Genomic DNA, 18,651 nt, shown 5'->3' with positions numbered 1-18,651 from the left:
AATACAATTTGTATTAATAGATAGTGGCGTTACTGTAGCAGAAGTTGAAATGGAAGCAGTGTGGGGAGTTTGTTATGCAGAGCTTTGTATCATTTCACTCAACCTTGATTCATACTATTATATGAAGAGATGGCAAATTGCTACCAGCAGAGATGGAACAGTAACAAAATATAAACAGCTTAGTGCATATGCTAATCTGTTTCTTGGTCAAATATTTACTTTAAATACATTTCTTGGTCATTTGACAAAAAGTTAAACAATTACACGTGACTATTACATGTGACATTTAACCGCTACAGCATACAGTTATCCATATAAACCAATAAGTAATGGGAGAAAAATTAAGGAAAGCAAAAGTTGTTTTGCTCTCATAGGCGTGATGCCAGAGGACCCGATGGTGGCAGATGAGGGTGAGAATCAGTCAGTGTTCCGTGGACTGTTTTCTTTCTTCCATCGTCGCTCAAGGTAGTGCTGTGCAATGACAAGCGGCAGCATCCATCAGTAAGCTACCCTGCGTCTCACCCACCCCCAGCTCAAGCCCCTAAACTGAAGCAGAGAAGTTCATTTATTTCATGACATTTGTCAATAAATAACTCACTCTTCAGTTGCCTGTAGCAGCTCTTTACATGCATCCACTGCTGACTCCAACACGGATGAAAGCAGAAACACATTGGTCTCTCGTTATCCGGGATCTTTGGGACCCCCCCCCCCCCAACATTGAAGTTGAAGTTAAAAGGTTACAGTAGGGGTTATGGTTACGTTCCAACCCTACCAGAAATGCATCGGAAACAATCCACCTTAATTTGAATACAGGAACCTGGAGGTCCTACTGAATTTAATGGGTGACAAAATTAACAAATACAGCTCAAGTGAAAGCACAAATGTAGGGTTGGCCGAGTTCCATTATAAAGGAAGCATTGATACTAATTGAACACAACACACTAAGTGAGGTGTAAACATCCTCGGCAGCGTGCCTCCAAGGGGACGCCTCAGCCCGCTCGTCTTCTGTCCCAAAGCACCATTTTGATAGTGTAATACCGCCACAACACGTCACACCACTTAGTTTTATGTTACACGCCACAGCACTGTCCTCTCCCACCGAATTACATTTTCAAACTTATTTGATGCAAGGGCAAGACTGAAAAACCACCAACAGTCAATGGCAGGTCTGAGGCCCTGGACTTGATTTGGCAACGATGTTCACAGTGAAGTTGAAGTGAGTTGAAGTGTGTTCATGCAGAGGAAACAGTGTATGTGATATTGTAACCCCAATTTGTTCAAAGTCTAGGTTTGCACCTTGTGGATATTGCTAGATCAATTGCTGTGTACATTAGAATATATCAAATAAGAGTTGTCATTCTGAAACTAGATTCACAGATCTCCAGCCAAATGCAATCGAGTGTCAACTCATTCAAGCTAAATGATCTGGAGCTAAAAGGTCCTTCAAAATTAAGAGTACACAGACATCAGGGAGAATATCACAAGGAATACAAAAAAACAAAATGCAAATCTCCTTTAAGAATTTTATTCGCCTTACATCACATCTGAACACAGGAATCACAACCTGAAAAAAACAAGATGATTTTAGATGGTATTTATAGCCGTAGTCCTCCAACCTGCCTGTTAACATGTGTGTAACATATTTAACGCCAAAACATTAAAATCAGATAATACCAGCAACAGTGAATTGCAGTGAGGAATATTCAGTTTGTCGCAATAAAATGTAGGCCAGTTCCATCAGGACTACTATCATAACATACCAGTTTATGCTTTCTCTTCCTTCTCTGCCTTTGATGCCTTAGCTGCCTTCTCAGGCTTCTCTGGTTTGTCTGGAACCACAACACCACCCTCCTCCTCGGGACCCTTGGTGTTACGTGTGTAGATCACCTGCGATCTGTGTTTTGACACCAACTTGATCATGCCTAGAGGGGTTGCAGAATGGAACGTGCCATTTATTTTGTACAGATATTGAAATACTATGGTCCCACATTACCAACTCACTCAGAAAAGTCAGACCCACCCACTGCCCTGACAAGTTAGGACAATATACACAACACTTGATGCTGAAAGAGCAGACATCAAGTTACAGTGCCAGTCTTAGTAGTCACTGATCAGAGCCAATATTGACCAAAACGACAGTACACCCCCCCCCCCCCCCCCGAAGGAAGACATACTGCCGACAGGGGTTAGAAGTGACATTGAAGGGAACAGGACTTACGAACATTACAAAACATGTTAATTTTGTAGTAAGAGTTCTAATTCTGAAATATTTAGTGTTTCATTTGGAAGGCAAGTGAGAGGAGCGCTAAACATCGGTATATGTAAGTGGGGCTTAACAGGCTTTGTAAAAGTATCTGTACCAGTTGGCTCTGCGGCAGACCCACAAGAGTCAGTGCCTTGTTGAGTCAAACTGGGGTTCACTGTAGCAAAGCTCAAAATTGAACCAGATCATTGTCCTCAGACTACTGACACAGAGTGTAGCATGCCAAAAAAATAAAAACTATCGTAGACAACCATGACAGTAGTGTACCAGCAGTCCATGCAAAAGAGTGTATATGCCTATTCTGACAAACATGTACCATCCGCACTTTAATGTTAGGGCCCTGCCTTACATAGTCAGATTTGGTTACCCGACTAGTTCTTAATTTAAGCAAATTCACTACAAGTAAACACTGTGGTTGAGAATCCAGAGCAGGGGTCAGGGTTTACCTTTGCTGAGCAGTTCCTGGAGGGCAGCCCTGGCCAGAGACCCTCTGATCTTTAGCCTCTCGGACACAACTGCTGGTGTGATGAGCTTGTAGTTGGGCACTTCCTTGTTCAACTTTTCATAGGTGGCCTTGTCGAAGAGGACCAGGTTGTTGAGCTTATCCCTCACCTTTCCCTTGGACCACTTCTGCTCAGGGGAAATGGGAGAGGTTGCTCACTCCTGACAGTGCAACCATTTTATGACACCAAAGGAATAAACCCCCAAGAAAAGATAAATGGATATCAGGACATACCTTCTTCTTGGCTTTGCCTCCGGATTTGTTGGCTGGATCCTTGTCCTTTTTGGACTTCCCGGAATCCTTCCCCTTGCCCTTGGCGTCTTTGGGAGGCTGGAATAAGCCACATCACAGTACCATTATCTTACTTATGCGGAATGAACGACCACACATTCCCTAAAACTAGCAAACTTCTGCTGGTAATTTGTAAGTGCACTATAACTTACAGAAGACAACGTCAGTTGGTTTGCTAATTCAGATAGCCACTAACGTTAGCCCATCAATTGGAATTGAACCAAATAGGATGTACGCCTGTGCATATTTTAGTAGTGTCTGTAAATCTAGTTAGACCTAAATTAACCAGCGACGGCCTAGTCACAGGCTAACAACTAGCCAGCTAATCAACAATTGACTCGTCTAGACTCCAGCCAACCGTGGTCTGCAGAGAACTCGCGGGCAGTTTGCATATTCTGATCAATTGATACATGTGTGGGAAAGGTCAGACTATGAGATATCAACACATTGGGGCATGATAATACAACCGATTGTCTGCAACATAAACCGGTGGTTGGCTGATCACGCAGTGCACCATCAGCCGCAAGTCAGCTAACGTAGCCAAGCCAGCTACCGTTAGCTAGAAAGCATGTCCAACTAGGAATCGTAAAGTGAGCTATTCCATCCATAATCACGGTCAGAACGCTGCGGACAAAGAATATTTTCCACCTACCCATCCCGATCTATCCAGACTGAACTTTTTCGAGTCAAATATTTTGTTCGCCCTCGAATTTAAAGAAAAATTACGCTAATACTCTTACCATGATGTCCCACCGTTAAGATGTCGGAGTGAAAGGAAGTTCAACCCGTGCACGAGCCCCTAATAGAACCCGTACACGTGGATGTGGAAGTATGGTTCGGGGTAATGTAGTTTATTTTTGCTATACTGTTTCTATAGATTGGTTTTAGAATGAATAATAAACAAATCTGCAAAATAAATATAGATGCCATATTAAACAAAACAAATAATACGAATGAACACGCATGTAAAGTTACCTCTGTTCAAGATTATTTTAGATTTTGTCTGAAATATTTCCTGTCACGTGACAATTTTGTCAGCTGTGCGGAAAAAAGGGCAAAGAGGGCGATATTCAGTGTGTATGTTGTAATTAAGGCTGGGGGATAAATTTACCAGTATGACAATTATGTACCGAGAGCAGAAGCAGAGAAAACATTCAGCTATCCTTTAGATTTGGTGTTAAAGATCCACGATGATAAAGTTGTTGTATCATTTGGTCAACGCGATGGAATCCGAGGTAGGTTGTCCGCAACTGTCAAGTGATCACATCAGTGCTTACAAAGTTGACATAGTGATAGCTGGTAGTACATGTCATGGCTGGAACTCAAATGTTGCATTCTGTATGCTTCTATTTATTGTTAACATTGTGCACGCATACTTCTATTAATCTAGTGGGCCATGCTTTACTGTCCATCGATTGATTGAACGTCAACGGTAAGTTCACGGCGGATGGGAAGGAGATCATCGAATACTTGAAAGACTCAACAAACTATCCGTTGTCCATACGGTTCGGAAGGGCTCGCTTGAGCTCCAATTAAAAACTAATCCTGGCTTCAAATTTTCATTCGTAAGTAGTTACACTTCTCGTAAGTAGGTACACTTCTCAGGTGATTACAACTGTCAGCTCTGACATGGATAAATCCTTTGGTCTATGGTTACATTTGCTTTTCCATGATCTTGCTACATGTTGTGTTTTACTTTTCCCTAGGTTGTTTGCTATTGGTTCACAGCTGTCCCCTGAAGTTGGCAGTACAGGAATTGAGATGCTGGAGACAGATATGTTCAAACTGCACTGCTTTCAGACACTCACTGGTAAAGCCATGCATTCAAACACTGCAATCAGTCTCTGTAGGCGATGCCTACATGCAATGCACTTGGTTTGAAAAACGAAATCTGCCTCAGTGTCAACTTATTTTTCAGCTATAAAGTTCATTGTGCTGACAGACCCCCGGCAGTCTGGCATTGATGCACTCCTGAGGAAGATTTACGAGATCTATTCAGACTTCGCCCTCAAGAACACCTTCTACTCTTTGGAGATGCCTATCAGGTAACTTTCACATGTTAAATATCTGCCCTCTGTCACATGAGTCTCTATCAGTTATCCATTTCATTGATGAGCAATCATGGCAAGATATATTTTGCCCTCTCTTGTTACAGGTGTGAACTCTTTGATCAGAATTTGAAGGGTGCATTGGAGATAGCAGATAAAGCTGGTAACTTTGGACCTGGATCTAGAGTAGGAACAAGGATGAATTGCTCCTGAAATGTTGTTTATGAATTGTGTTTGTTATGACTGGGAAGCTACAGTACAAGCATATGGGTCAACATGTCTCCAAGCAGTGCTGCTATTTCAGAACTAATGTTTATTTTTATTTTTTATTTAACCTTTATTTAACTAGCAAGTCAGTTAAGACCAAATCCTTATTTTACAACGACGGTGAAACCCGGACGACGCTGGGCCAATTGTGCGCCGCCCTATGGGACGGCCTATCACGGCCGGTTGTGATACAGCCCGGGATCGAATCATGGTCTGTAGTGATGCCTCTAGCACTAAATGCAGTGCCTTAGAACGCTGCCTTAGACTACTGCGCCACTCAGGAGCCTTGATTAACTTGTATATGATAAGGATATGTTCTACTGGGATACAATGTAAATACTGATTTTTTTTTAAAGATTTTTTTTTACATACTTTAAGATTAAACACCACTATGTTATGTTTTGATATCTCATCTCTCTTTTCAATGCAATCCTTTAGAAGTAAAGTCAAGCACAACATAAGGTATTTTATTCAAGTCTTTTATCGAATCAAACAGATTGCACCCATATAATGAGATGTGTCAAGTGCCATTTTCAGAAATGAACAGTACATTAAAATGCCTTGGTTTCAAATTATAAGATTATGCTCAAATTAAAATCATATTGACACACATTTTCAATAATTAAATCTAGGATCTATTTTAAGCCATGAGCATTGAAAATAGTTTTAAGTAGCACAACATAGTTGATGTACTTGTACCTGAATACTCTCTGAATACATCTTCAGTGAAAATAAATTATCCCTGGATCAACTCCATGTCTCACCATCTCTTAAAACAAGAATATACAGGACCATGTCTCCTGTCAATTCCAAAACACTTCACAAATAAGAAAATGTACATTCTTATCCTAAGTTTCCCATATTGGCAACAGAGAGTTATGAGGTGTAATAATCAGTCCGCCTTCCTTGGGAAGTGACCCATCTTGGTTCTGATGTTCCGCAGCAAGAAGAAGCTGATGGTAGGGACGAGACAGGTGATCTCTGCTACCCAGAAGGCCATTTCCCAGCCGTGGTGCTTGGCGATGGTGCTGAATGGCAGTCCAGAGCAGTAGCCACCAACTGATAAAAATACAGGGATGTCAATTAGGCTGGTTCTCATAAATAATAGGATATACAGATTTAGTCATTGAACTACATGTCTGGTACTGCTAGTAAAGCCAAGACATTACACAAAAATGTGTGAAAAGCATTCATTAGAATTTGAGACGATTAGGTTGAGATAAACTTACTGTTGGCCATTAGGGCAACGATAGCATGTGATGTTCGACAATAGTTTGAAGGAGCACTCTCATTGGCTATCACGCCAAACAAGGCTATTGGTCCGTAAGATGAGAAGCCAAAAGTAGCCCCTAAGAAGAGGATCCGTATCTGAATTTATAACATAAAAAAGAAAACCATGAACTAACAAACATAGACTGATAGTGTGCTGGCTCTGAAAGGAGATTTGAGTAGCATAGTGTCTTTACTATACCTTTGGGCTGTCTGGAGTGACAGTGACCCGGAATAGTTACATGGAACCAAACATCCCAGCCATCATGGAGATCAAGAGAAAATGACAGGGGTTTCCATGGCTTTTCATGCCTTGCTGTACAAAAATTAATATAGTACCTTACAAACACTGCTTAAATTTTTTATAGATCTCTGAATTAATGTATGATGCCACTGTCAACCCACTTGTGCCACAGCCTTGTCAGTGAAGTATCCTGCAGCTAAACGCCTCCAACCTCCAGGGCACTCATGTAGGAACTGCCTGTGAAAAAGAGCTGCATTTAGGCAAACCTAACAAGAAGCAATTATTATTGAGTTATCAACAGTAAGCTATTGCACACTTGTAAAACAGGCAGGTTAGCGTTTTGCGTCATGCATCTTGTTCTGGAGGCAGCTCTGCAGAGTGGTCACTAACTGGCACAGCCACAGTCATAAAATCTGATTTTAAACCTAACCTTAACCACACTGCTAACCATAATGCCTGACCCTAACCTTAAATTAATACCAAAAAGCACATTTTTGTTTTCATGAATTTTCACAATATAGCTACATTCTGACTTTGCAGCTGGCCTACCTAAGGGGAAATCGCTGTTCTGCCTCCAGGACAAGACATGAAAATAGTCATCAGAGTTCATCCTGTCCTCCTACCAGTGGCTGCTGTCTGTGGGCTACCTGGTGGTGTTCGGGGTGAAGACGGCCTGCACATTAAAATAGACATCTACCTGTGTAAAACAGAGGGACAATGCCGGTGTTAATGTATCAGACTTCCAAACCAATGAGTGTTGACTGCCCCTTGTCCCGGATGAGGAAGAGCTGGCCCAGCTCTTCCTCATCAAGGGGCAGTCAACACTCATTGGTTTGGAAGTCTGATACATTAACACCGGCATTGTCCCTCTGTTTTACACAGGTAGATGTCTATTTTAATGTGCAGGCCGTCTCACCCCGAACACCACCAGGTAGCCCACAGACAGCAGCCACTGGTAGGAGGACAGGATGAACTCTTTGAAGGTGGTCTCATCACTGGATGAGCCTGGGAAAGGAAAGAGGTTTAAGTCACACTAGCACATCACTTAGAGAGTGGCTCCCGAGTGGCGCAGCAGTCTAAGACACTGCATCTCAGTGCTAGAGGTGTCACTACAGACCCTGGTTTGATTCCAAGCTGTATCACAACTGACCGTGATTGGGAGTCCCATAGGGCAGCGCACAATTGGCCCAGCGTCATCCAGGATAGGGTTTGGCCGGGGTAGGCCGTAATTGTAAATAAGAATTTGTTCTTAACTGACTTGCCTAGTTAAGTAAAGGTTAAATAAAATCTTGAACACTGGGTGCAGAGTAAATTCTCTTAGAGTGTCACTGATTTTACACACAATTTCACATGCAGACAATACTCAGAAAAGCATGTGTTCAAATGAAAACTTGTGCATATCACATTCACACACATTTTTAAATGTTTCAACCACAGAACCAAATGAGGTTAGCTCCAAGCTCTGACCTGCTTTGACCTTCTTGGTCCCCCCAGTGTCGATGTTGGGCAAGCCCACGTTCTTGGGCTCGTTCCTGATCAACAGCAGGCAGACGAAGGAGACCACACAACAGGAGAGGCCTGAGATGGACAGGGTCGTCCTCCAGCTGTAGCTCTGGGCCATCAATGTTGCAATAATGGGGCCTAAACTCCCAGCCAGGTTCATACTGCAAGGCAGGGCTCTGGTTTTTGAGGTACTGTTATCCTGGTTAATTTAGATATCTTCCAGAGTATAATGGCACCAAACAGAACTAATAGTAGGGTGATGTCTTCCTTTTTTGCATTTGCGTCTTCTTTAACATCTTTTGACATCTATCCAACATATTAGCCCAACACATGATACATTTCTGAAATCTTCAAGATGATAATATAACAACAAAGTATGAATTTAGTTATCATTGGGGTACAATTAGGACTATAAAAATTGTGTCCCAGTTTATCTAACCTGTGGTCCCAATTTACCGAACTCACACTGAAAATAGGGTTTTGGCTCAGTGTACACAAATCAGTGTGTAATACCTCCTGTGAATATGATATTAACATTTGCCCTGTTTGTGTGATTTAGGAAATATCGTGAGTATTTCAGAAATGTAGCTATTATGTGTTGGTTGGGCTAATATGTTGGATAGATGTCGAAAGAGGCTACAGATGACAGAAATGCAAAACAGTGTTCCACTTTTTCTGAATTCACCCTATTTATGATCCATACAATAAATAAGGGTTAATTAACGAGGGGCTATGCATTCTATTGACAATAATGAATGGCAGGGAAGGTGTGTTCCACGACGTGCTAGCAGAATTCTCCCATAGGATAACATTGGTTTACCGGTTATGCTCTAACTCTGCTTACGTGCATGCGATTTGCAAAATTCATTTTGCCATGTGTTCAGGGCCACTGGTACCTCTCCAGATATTGATATGATGAGAGTACGCGGTCCCCTCCATATCCTGATCACCGACAACGATGAGACAGCCTATAGGGAGGAGGTCAGAGACCTGGCCGGATGGTGCCAGAATAACAACCTATCCCTCAACGTAACAAAGACAAAGGAGATGATTGTGGACTACAGGAAAAGGATGACCGAGCACACCCCCATTCTCATCGACGGGGCTGTAGTGGAGCAGGTTGAGAGCTTCAAGTTCCTTGGTGTCCACATCACCAACAAACTAGAATGGTCCAAACACACCATGATAGTCGTGAAGAGGGCACGACAAAGCCTATTCCCCCTCAGGAAACTAAAAAGATTTGGCATGGGTCCTCAGATCCTCAAAAGGTTCTACAGCTGCAACATCGAGAGCATCCTGACTGGTTGCATCATTGCCTGGTACGGCAATTGCTCGGCCCCCGACTGCAAGGCACTACAGAGGGTAGTGCGTACGGCCCAGTACATCACTGTGGCTAAGCTGCCTGCCATCCAGGACCTCTACACCAGGCGGTGTCAGAGGAAGGCCCCAAAAATTGTCAAAGACCCCAGCCACAGACTGTTCTCTCTACTACCGCATGGCAAGCGATACCGGAGTGTCAAGTCTAGGACAAAAAGGCTTCTCAACAGTTTTTACCCCCAAGCCATAAGACTCCTGAACAGGTAATCAAATGGCTACCCGGACTATTTGCATTGTGTGCATCCCCAACCCCTCTTTTATGCTGCTGCTACTCTCTGTTTATCATATATTTATAGTCACTTTAACTATACATTCATGTACATACTACCTCAATTGGCCCGACCAACCAGTGCCCTCGCACATTGGCTAATCGGGGTATATGCATTTCGTCCCGCCACCCACCACCCACCAACCCCTCTTTTACGCTACTGCTACTCTCTGTTTATCATATATGCATAGTCACTTTAACCATATCTACATGTACATATTACCTCAATCAGCCCGACTAACCGCTGCCTGTCTATAGCCTCGCTACTGTTATAGCCTCGCTACTGTATATAAACTCGCTACTGTAATTTTTCACTGTCTTTTTTACTGTCGTTTTTATTTCTTTACTTACCTATTGTTCACCTAATACCTTTTCTGCACTGTTGGTTAGAGCCTGTAAGTAATCATTTCCCTGTTGTATTCGGCATATGTGACAAATAAACTTTGATTTGATTTATATATACAGTACCAGTCAAAAGTTTGGACACACCTACTCATTCAAGGGTTTTTCCTTATTTTTACTATTTTCTACATTGTAAAAACTCATCCCAAACCATCTCATTTGGGTTGAAGTCGGGTGATTGAGGAGGCAAAGTCATCTGATGCAGCACTCCACCACTCCATCCATCACTCTTAAATAGCCCTTACCCATCCTGGAGGTGTGTTTTGGGTCATTGTCCTGTTGAAGAACAAATGATAGTCCACTAAGTGCAAACCAGATGGGATGGCGTATTGCTGCAGAATGCTGTGTTAGCCATGCTGGTTAAGTGTGCCTTGAATTCTAAATAAATCACTGACAGTGTCACCAATAAAGCACCCCCACACCCCCACACCTCCTCTTCCATGCTTCACGGTGGGAACCACACGTGCCTTCAGAAAGTATTCATACCCCTTGACTTATTCCACATTTTGTTGTGTTACAGCCTGAATTCAAAATGGATTCAATTTATATTTTTTCTCACCCATCTACATACAATACCCCATAATGACAAAGTGAAAACATTTTATTTTTTTAACATTTTGGCAAATGTTTTGAATATGAAATACAGAAATATTTAATTGACATAAGTATTCAAATTCCTGAGTCAATACATGTTGGAATCATCTTTAGCAGCTGTGAGTATTTCTGGGTAAGTCTCTAAGAGCTTTGCACACCTGGATTGTACAATATTTGCACATTATTATTTATTTAGAAAATTCTTCAAGCTCTGCCAAGTTGGTTGTTGATCATTGCGAGACAGCCATTTTAAAGTTTTGCCATAGATTTTCAGGCCTATTCAAGTCAACTCTAAATAGGTCACTAAAGTACGTTCAATGTCATCTTGGTAAGCAACTGCAGTGTATATTTGGCCTTGTGTTTTAGGTTATTGTCCTGCTGAAAAGTGAATTTGTCTCCCAGTGTCTGTTGGAAAGCAGACTAAACCAGGTTTTCCTCTAGGATTTTACCTGTGCTTAGCTCTATTCCATTTTATCAACAACAAAAAACTCCCTAGTCCTAGCCAATGACAAGCATATCCATAACATGATGCAGCCACCATCATGCTTGAAAATATGAAGAGTGGTACTCAATGACATGTTGTGTTGGATTTGCCCCAAACATAAAGCTTTGTATTCAGGACATAAAGTTAATTTCTTTGCCACATTTTTTGCAGTTTTACTTTAGTGCCTTGTTGCAAACAGGATGCATGTTTTGGAATATTTGTATTCTGTACTTATTTTCACTTTGTCATTTAGGTTAATATTGTGGAGTAACTATAATGTTGTTGATTCATCCTGAGTTTTCTCCTATCATAGCCATTAAACTCGGTAACTATTTTAAAGTCACCATTAGCCCCATGGTGAAATCGCTGAGTGGTTTCCTTCCTCTCCGGCAACTGAGTTAGGAAGAACGCCTGTATCCAAGTGTAATTAATAACTTCACCATGCTCAAAGGGATATTCAATGTCTGTTTTTTTTTCATTATTTTTTGGGAAAACCTCCCTGGTCTTTGTGGTTTAATCTGTGTTTGAAATTCACTGCTTGGCTGAGGGACCTTACATGTAATTGCATACGTGGGGTACAGATATGATTATGTTATTATTGCACACAGAGTGAGTCCATGCAACTTATGTGACTTGTTAAGCACATTGTTTTACTCCTGACCTGAATTTATTTAGGCTTGCAAAAACAAAGGGGTTGAATACTTATTCAATCAAGACATTTCAGCTTTTCATAAAAAAAAAAAGAAATTGTAAAAATGTCTTAAAACATACTGTAATCCCACTTTGACTTTATGGGGTATTGTGTGTCTGCCAGTGACACAAAATCAAAATGTAATCTATTTTAAATTCAGGCTGTAACACAACAAAATGTGGAAAAAGTCAAGGGGTGTGAATACTTTCTGAAGGCACTGTACAATACATTATCATTTCCTCTGAATTTCATGCAATTTGTTTTCTGCTACCAATGTGGAATATACGTTGAATTGACTGATGTGTGTGCACAGTGGGCTATTTCTTTCAATCTCTGTACACCAAACCCGATATTCGACTCAATGACAACGCCACCACATACACCTTCTATCGAAAATGCAATGAACTATGTTTTGTCATAACCACGGTATGTTACGTGGTTGTTGGGTAGTCTAATTTGCAGAGATGAGATACTTTAGCGCCACTTAGTGAGCATAAAGTGTGATGCACCACCTCCACCATACAGCAACATGCATTGCACATACTGTATATAATATCGCACATGCTACATGCATGCATGTACTGAAGCCAAATATTATTTCACATTGTATCAAAGCACATCTGATTCACCTTGATACAAAGTATCCAAGACAAGAGATGATTAATATGGCTTGTGCCAAAAAGGCATGCACAGAGGCCACGTAGACTCTTCCCCTGTTGAATATGGGGGTTTCCATGGATACACAACAACAAAAGATCTCTAATTTTTAAGGACATGCCAGGCACTTCTCCCATAACAAAGACTGAAAAATAGCTGACTAGGTGCTTCACAACATTGGATATTCGTTGTGTTATTATAATGGTGACATTCCTGTCAATATTATAGCTGTTATTTCTTTCAGTTGATGAGAGTGGACGAATTTTGAAGATCATCATGGTAAGTGGAATCAGAGAGGCCCACAATCTTGCATGACCTAACAATTACATACACTACCCGTCAAAAGTTTTAAAACACCTACTCATTCAAGGGTTTTTCTTTATTTGTACTATTTTCTACATTGTAGAATAATAGTGAAGACATCAAAACTATGAAATAACACACATGGAATCATGAGTAACCCCAAAAAAGTGTTAAACAAATCTAAATATATTTTATATTTGAGATTCTTCAACTAGCCACTCTTTGCCTTGATGACAGCTTTGCACACTCTTGGCATTCTCTCAACCAGCTTCACCTGGAATGCCTTTTCAGCAGTCTTGAAGGCGTTCCCACACATGCTGAGCACTTATGGGCTGCTTTTCCTTCACTCTGCGGACAGACTCATCCCAAACTATCTCAATTTGGTTGAGGTCGGGGGATTGTGGCCCTTACACAGCCTGGAGGTGTGTTGGGTCATTGTCCTGTTGAAAAACAAATTATAGTCCCACTAAGCCCAAACCAGATGGGATGGCGTATCACTGCAGAATGCTGTGGTAGACATGCTGTTTAAGTGTGTTTTGAATTCTAAATAAATCACTGATAGTGTCACCAACAAAGCACAACCACACCATAACTCCTCCTCCTCCATGCTTTACGGTGTGAAATACACATGCAGAGATCATCCGTTCACTCACACCGCGTCTCACAAAGACGTGTCTTACGGCGGTTGGAAGCAAAAATCTCAAATTTGGACTCCAGACCAAAGGACAAATTTCCACTGGTCTAATGTCCATTCTTCATGTTTCTTGGCCCAAGCAAGTATTGGTGTCCTTTAGTAGTGGTTTCTTTGCAGCAATTCGACCATGAAGGCCTGATTCACACAGTCTCCTCTGAATAGTTGATGTTGAGATGTGTCTGTCGCTTGAACATTTATTTGGGCTGCATTTTCTGAGGCTGGTAACTCTAATGAACTTATCCCCTGCAGCAGAGGTAACTCTGGGTCTTCCATTTCTGCGGCGGTCCTCATAAGAGCCAGTTTCATCATAGAGCTTGATGGTTTTTGTGACTGCACTTGAAGAAACTTTAAAAGTTCTTGAAATTTTCCGTATTGACTGACCTTCATATCTTAAAGTAATGATGGACTTTGCTTATTTGAGCTGATCTTCCCATAATATGGACTTGGTCTTTTACCAAATAGGGCTATCTTCTGTATACCACCCCCACCTTGTCACAACACAACTGGTTCTTTGGAACCACAAAACCGGCATATGTCAGCCATCTCCTTTATCTGCATTTCATAAAACACATATCAGTAACCTGTGACAATTGAACTGTGCAAGGTCTGTGTGTGTGTGTGTTTTTGAGAGAGAGAGAGAGAATTGGTGGAAATGTATGTTGGATTTTCACACTCAAGGTGCTGTCAGCCTGCGATGTCAAGGACACTGAGAGGGGTGGCCGGTCTGGACCCAGGGGCCAGTCCATGTCTTCTCCAAGTCAGAAAACTCAGAAACCAGAGACAGTTCGCATCATCACAAGGGACCTCATCCGAGACCTGAAGCAAGTATCAGTCTATACCCCAATTTCTCATTTGGTTGCATTGTGATCATCAAGTCTAATGCTTTGTGAACATACCAGTACTACACTTGGCAGTGTTTATCACGGTTTACTTATTATAAAAGAGAATGCCATCAAGTTCCATAAACCTACATTGCACCAATAAACATATCCCACAATCACATTTTACAAGTGGTGGTGAATTACATAATAAAAACAATGTTGTCATTTTGCCAGGATCCCAAGTAAGGATCCGTCTGGGCTGTCTGTCATTCTCCACCCAACTGAGATCGAGCGGATCACAACAGCTACTCGGGTTTCAACCAAGGAAGAGCTGGAGGCCACGCTGGAAGCCCAGAGGAGAGACAGAGAAGCAGCTATGGTGAGAAAGGACAAATGTACCTGATGAATTTGTAAGCAACCTTTCCCTCATGAAAGCTGAGTGACTAACTGGCAGTACAGGGTCCCAGCTACAGCACTACACCCTTGTGGAGATGTAACAGTAATAAACCAAACTAACTTCTGCACTGTTCCAATGTTGCTGTTTTTCCTGACCAGGATGCTGCTGAGGATAGGAAGGCCCATATCCGCCAGACTGAGCTGTCTCATCAGAAGAACCAGGACCTAAGTGAGCTGGAGGCCAAGGAAAGAGCTCAGTACCTGCTGGAGAGGGCCAATGCCATGAGGATGGAGCAGGAGGACGAGGTCAAGAAACTCAATGAGGTACAGCAAAATAATCTCATTGCTCACCCTTTCTCTTTACTTTGATACTCTTTGTTATTCATTTTATCTCAGCTTCAGTCCCAACATCACTGCAATATCACACATTTACCCAGTTATTCTACCCAGGCCCTGTCCAGACTCTCCCATCTCTGTGTCCTTGTGTGTGTTGTGTATGGTACTTTATTGTTGTGGACAGTTGATCCTGGGTGCCCAGTGCCACGCGGTGAGGGATGCCCAGATCCTAGAGAGGCAGCAGATCCTGGCTGAGCAGCAGGACGAGGAGAGGCGACTGAATGCCATGATGGAGGTGGACCATAGGAGAGCACTGGAGGCCCTGGAGCAGATCGACGAGCTGCGCAAACACCAGAGGATCCAGTGAGGACACACATGCTTACACACACATACACACCCACACAATGGCCCATTTAAAGTGAAATACACACACTACATCTCTTTTCCATACTGTAACACCTCAGCTGTCTTCCCTGTGTGTGTCTATAGGGGAAATCAGCTGATTATAAACCAGATTGAGGAGCGTCTGGAGGACAGGATGCTGCAGAATGAGATGAAGGAGCACGAAGCCCAGCAGATGCTGGAGAACCTGGAGAGGATGCAGATGGAGGAGCTGGAAGTATTATTAGCTAGAGACAAGTCTCTTTGTACAGCACAACATTCTTATAGCCAGGCTTATGTATTTCCACTTTGAATTTCAGTTAGAAATTTCTCACGAATTAGCCTGGTCCAAGATCTGTTAGTGCTCTTGCAACTCATGAATATCATTAATGAATGAATCGTAATGCAGTTACTGTAGGCATAATGAATAATAAACAACAGAAATGGTGTGGTGTGTGTGTCTCCCAGGCTCTGGAGAGGAAGAAGGAGGAGCAGCAGCGTCTGCAGCAGGAGATCCTCCGTATCAACGAGGACAGGCTGCTGGCCAAGGAGCGCAAGAAAGAGGAGAGACTGGCCGACCTCCGGGCTATGGAGTACACCCACAAGAAAATGGTAAGAGGTACTCCATTATGAACTTCTTCATTATAGGTCTTTGGCCTTCTTGTTTTTGGGTCAGAAAGCAGAAGGGCAAAATAGTTGTCTAAGGCTGCATTTACACAGGCAGCCTAAGTCTGATCTTTTTCCACGAATTGGTCTTTTGACCAATCAGATCAGCTCTTTTGCCAATAATTGAGTAAAAGATCAGAATTGGACTGCCTGTGTTAAAGCAGCCAAATAGAATTTTGTGTGACTCCTACAGGAGCGGGAGGCTGAGTACGAGGCTGAACAGAGACGCATCAAGAGAGGAAAGGAGAAGGAGGTGGCCAGACTGCAAGCCCTACAGGAGAGAGACAAAGACCACAAGGCAGAGCAGGTGAGCAGCACCAAAGTTCAATTTGTTTCACAGTGGCTCACACTGACCTGTTGTTCTCGTAATTGGTCATAAAAGGTATGGAGGAATGGTTACAGTGGTTTTGTGTATGACTTTGTCAGGAGGAACCAGGAGGGAGCAGAGAGGGATTGGAGGAGAAAAGAGAAGGAGCAGTTCAAGAAGAAGGTGGATGTTGAGGAGAGGTTGAAGGCAGCTCGTTTGGAGCAGGTCACACACAAGGAGTATCTCCTGTCTATCGAGACTGGGCGAGAGGGCTGAGTTTGAGAGGGCGTTGAGGTACACCATGACAGAATGTAAATGTACCCACTGAGCACACACTGGTTGAATCAACGTTGTTTCCACGTAATTTCAATTAAATTACGCTGAACCCACGTGGAATAGACATTGAATTGACGTCTGTGCCCAGTGGGTAGTTATCACTGTACTAACTCAATCACTGTACTTGTATTACAGTTAGGCGGTTTCAGAAATCAAAGCTTAACACTATGCTATGTCTTGGACAACCAGGTTTTAAAATGTTAGCAAAGGCCTCTGTATTAGCAGTAGAGTTTTACTGACCGTTTTTTCCCTCACCCCAGAGCCCAGTAGGCTTCCATCTGTAAGGAGAAGGACAAGGAGGAGAAACACAGGATCAAGATGTTGCGTCAAGAGGACAGGGTGCACCAGCAGGTGAGGGAGCAAGAGATGCAGGCCATCACCCTGCGCAGGGAGGTCTACAAAGAGAGAGACCGGCTGGACGAGGAGGCCCGGCATTGCCGCATCCGCCTCGACGAGATCAAGGAGAAGAAGCTCAGGGAGCTCAAGTAAGTACGGAGACTGGGTGGGGGCTAACTCTATGTATAGGGACTGGGTGGGGATTAACTACGTATTTGGACTGGGTAGGGGCTAACTCTATGTATAGGGACTGGGTGGGGATTAACTACGTATAGGGACTGGGTAGGGGCTAACTCTATGTATAGGGACTGGGTGGGGATTAACTACGTATAGGGACTGGGTGGGGGCTAACTCTATGTATAGGGACTGGATGGGGATTAACTACGTATAGGGACTGGGTAGGGACTAACCATTTATAGGGACTGGGAGGGGGCTAACTCTTATGTATAGGGACTGGATGGGGATTAACTACGTATAGGGACTGGGTGGGGACTAACCATTTATAGGGACTGGGAGGGGACTAACTACATACAGGAACAAGGTGATACGTAGAATTGAGAGGAACAGAGGATAGTCAGGATGGTCAGGTTTAGTTTTGTAATTAATGTTTGTTAATTTTACTTGTAGGGCTGCTGGACTTCCAGAGAAGTATTGCAATGAAGTGGAGAGAAGGGTCCATGCTCTTCATGCTCTGGCTCACTAGCATGACTGACTACAACACAAACCCTGATACTAATGAAAGACTTCAATGGAGATAAATTGGCACCCCCATCACTTTTTGACAGGGTAGAATGAAAATGAATTGGTACAGGATAGAAATCTAATGTAGCACATTTACATTATTTATCATGTAATTTCTGAATAAAGATGACCGTATACATGACATACTATGAATGTTTATTTTACTGTAGGCATGACCTTGATTAAGCAGTGCACATTAACTATTCAACTAATTGAAGGAAAAATACAAATTGATTGCTTATATAGACTTAAAATGTGATTGTGAAAATGTAAATTCTGTTATGACATGTTTTCTTTGTAGGATAAAATAATTTGACTGTGCCTAACAGCTTCGTCATACAGGGACCAAGATTTTATCTACAGGTTAGACTTCAGTCTTTTATAATTCTCTTCCAGCACGGTCTTCATGAAAATGTTTTATTGTTAATATAATAGAAAGGAATGTTCAGAGATTAGGATGATACATTACACACA

At 42.4% G+C, this 18,651-nt stretch overlaps 1 protein-coding gene and 2 pseudogenes across 1 annotated transcript; 2 read left to right on the top strand and 1 right to left on the bottom strand.

The window, feature by feature from the left end:
• Positions 1–1,509: 1,509 nt before the first annotated feature.
• Positions 1,510–3,884, bottom strand: LOC129822132 (40S ribosomal protein S25-like). Its single transcript, XM_055880106.1, has 5 exons — positions 3,797–3,884; positions 3,000–3,095; positions 2,710–2,893; positions 1,761–1,922; positions 1,510–1,564 (listed from the first exon to the last, which is right to left on the bottom strand). Exons 1-4 carry the CDS (start codon positions 3,797–3,799, stop codon positions 1,765–1,767), a joined length of 441 nt encoding a protein of 146 aa, XP_055736081.1. The 5' UTR covers positions 3,800–3,884; the 3' UTR covers positions 1,510–1,564; positions 1,761–1,764.
• On the top strand, positions 3,878–6,122 carry LOC129821702 (trafficking protein particle complex subunit 4-like; annotated as a pseudogene).
• On the top strand, positions 5,011–18,596 carry LOC129822133 (cilia- and flagella-associated protein 45-like; annotated as a pseudogene).
• Positions 18,597–18,651: the final 55 nt, after the last annotated feature.

The sequence above is a fragment of the Salvelinus fontinalis genome, chromosome 24 (genome assembly GCF_029448725.1).
Source record: "Salvelinus fontinalis isolate EN_2023a chromosome 24, ASM2944872v1, whole genome shotgun sequence".
Taxonomy (NCBI): Eukaryota; Metazoa; Chordata; class Actinopteri; order Salmoniformes; family Salmonidae; genus Salvelinus; species Salvelinus fontinalis.
The sequence above is the reverse complement of the archived record's forward strand: the minus strand, read 5'-3'. Positions and strand labels throughout refer to the sequence as shown.

Coding starts and splice junctions, on each gene's coding strand:
- LOC129822132 (XM_055880106.1), bottom strand. Junction 2,894..2,999: donor GAGGCAAAGCCAAGAAGAAG/GTATGTCCTGAT, acceptor TCCCCTGAGCAG/AAGTGGTCCAAGGGAAAGGT. Junction 1,923..2,709: donor CCAGGAACTGCTCAGCAAAG/GTAAACCCTGAC, acceptor CAACCCCTCTAG/GCATGATCAAGTTGGTGTCA.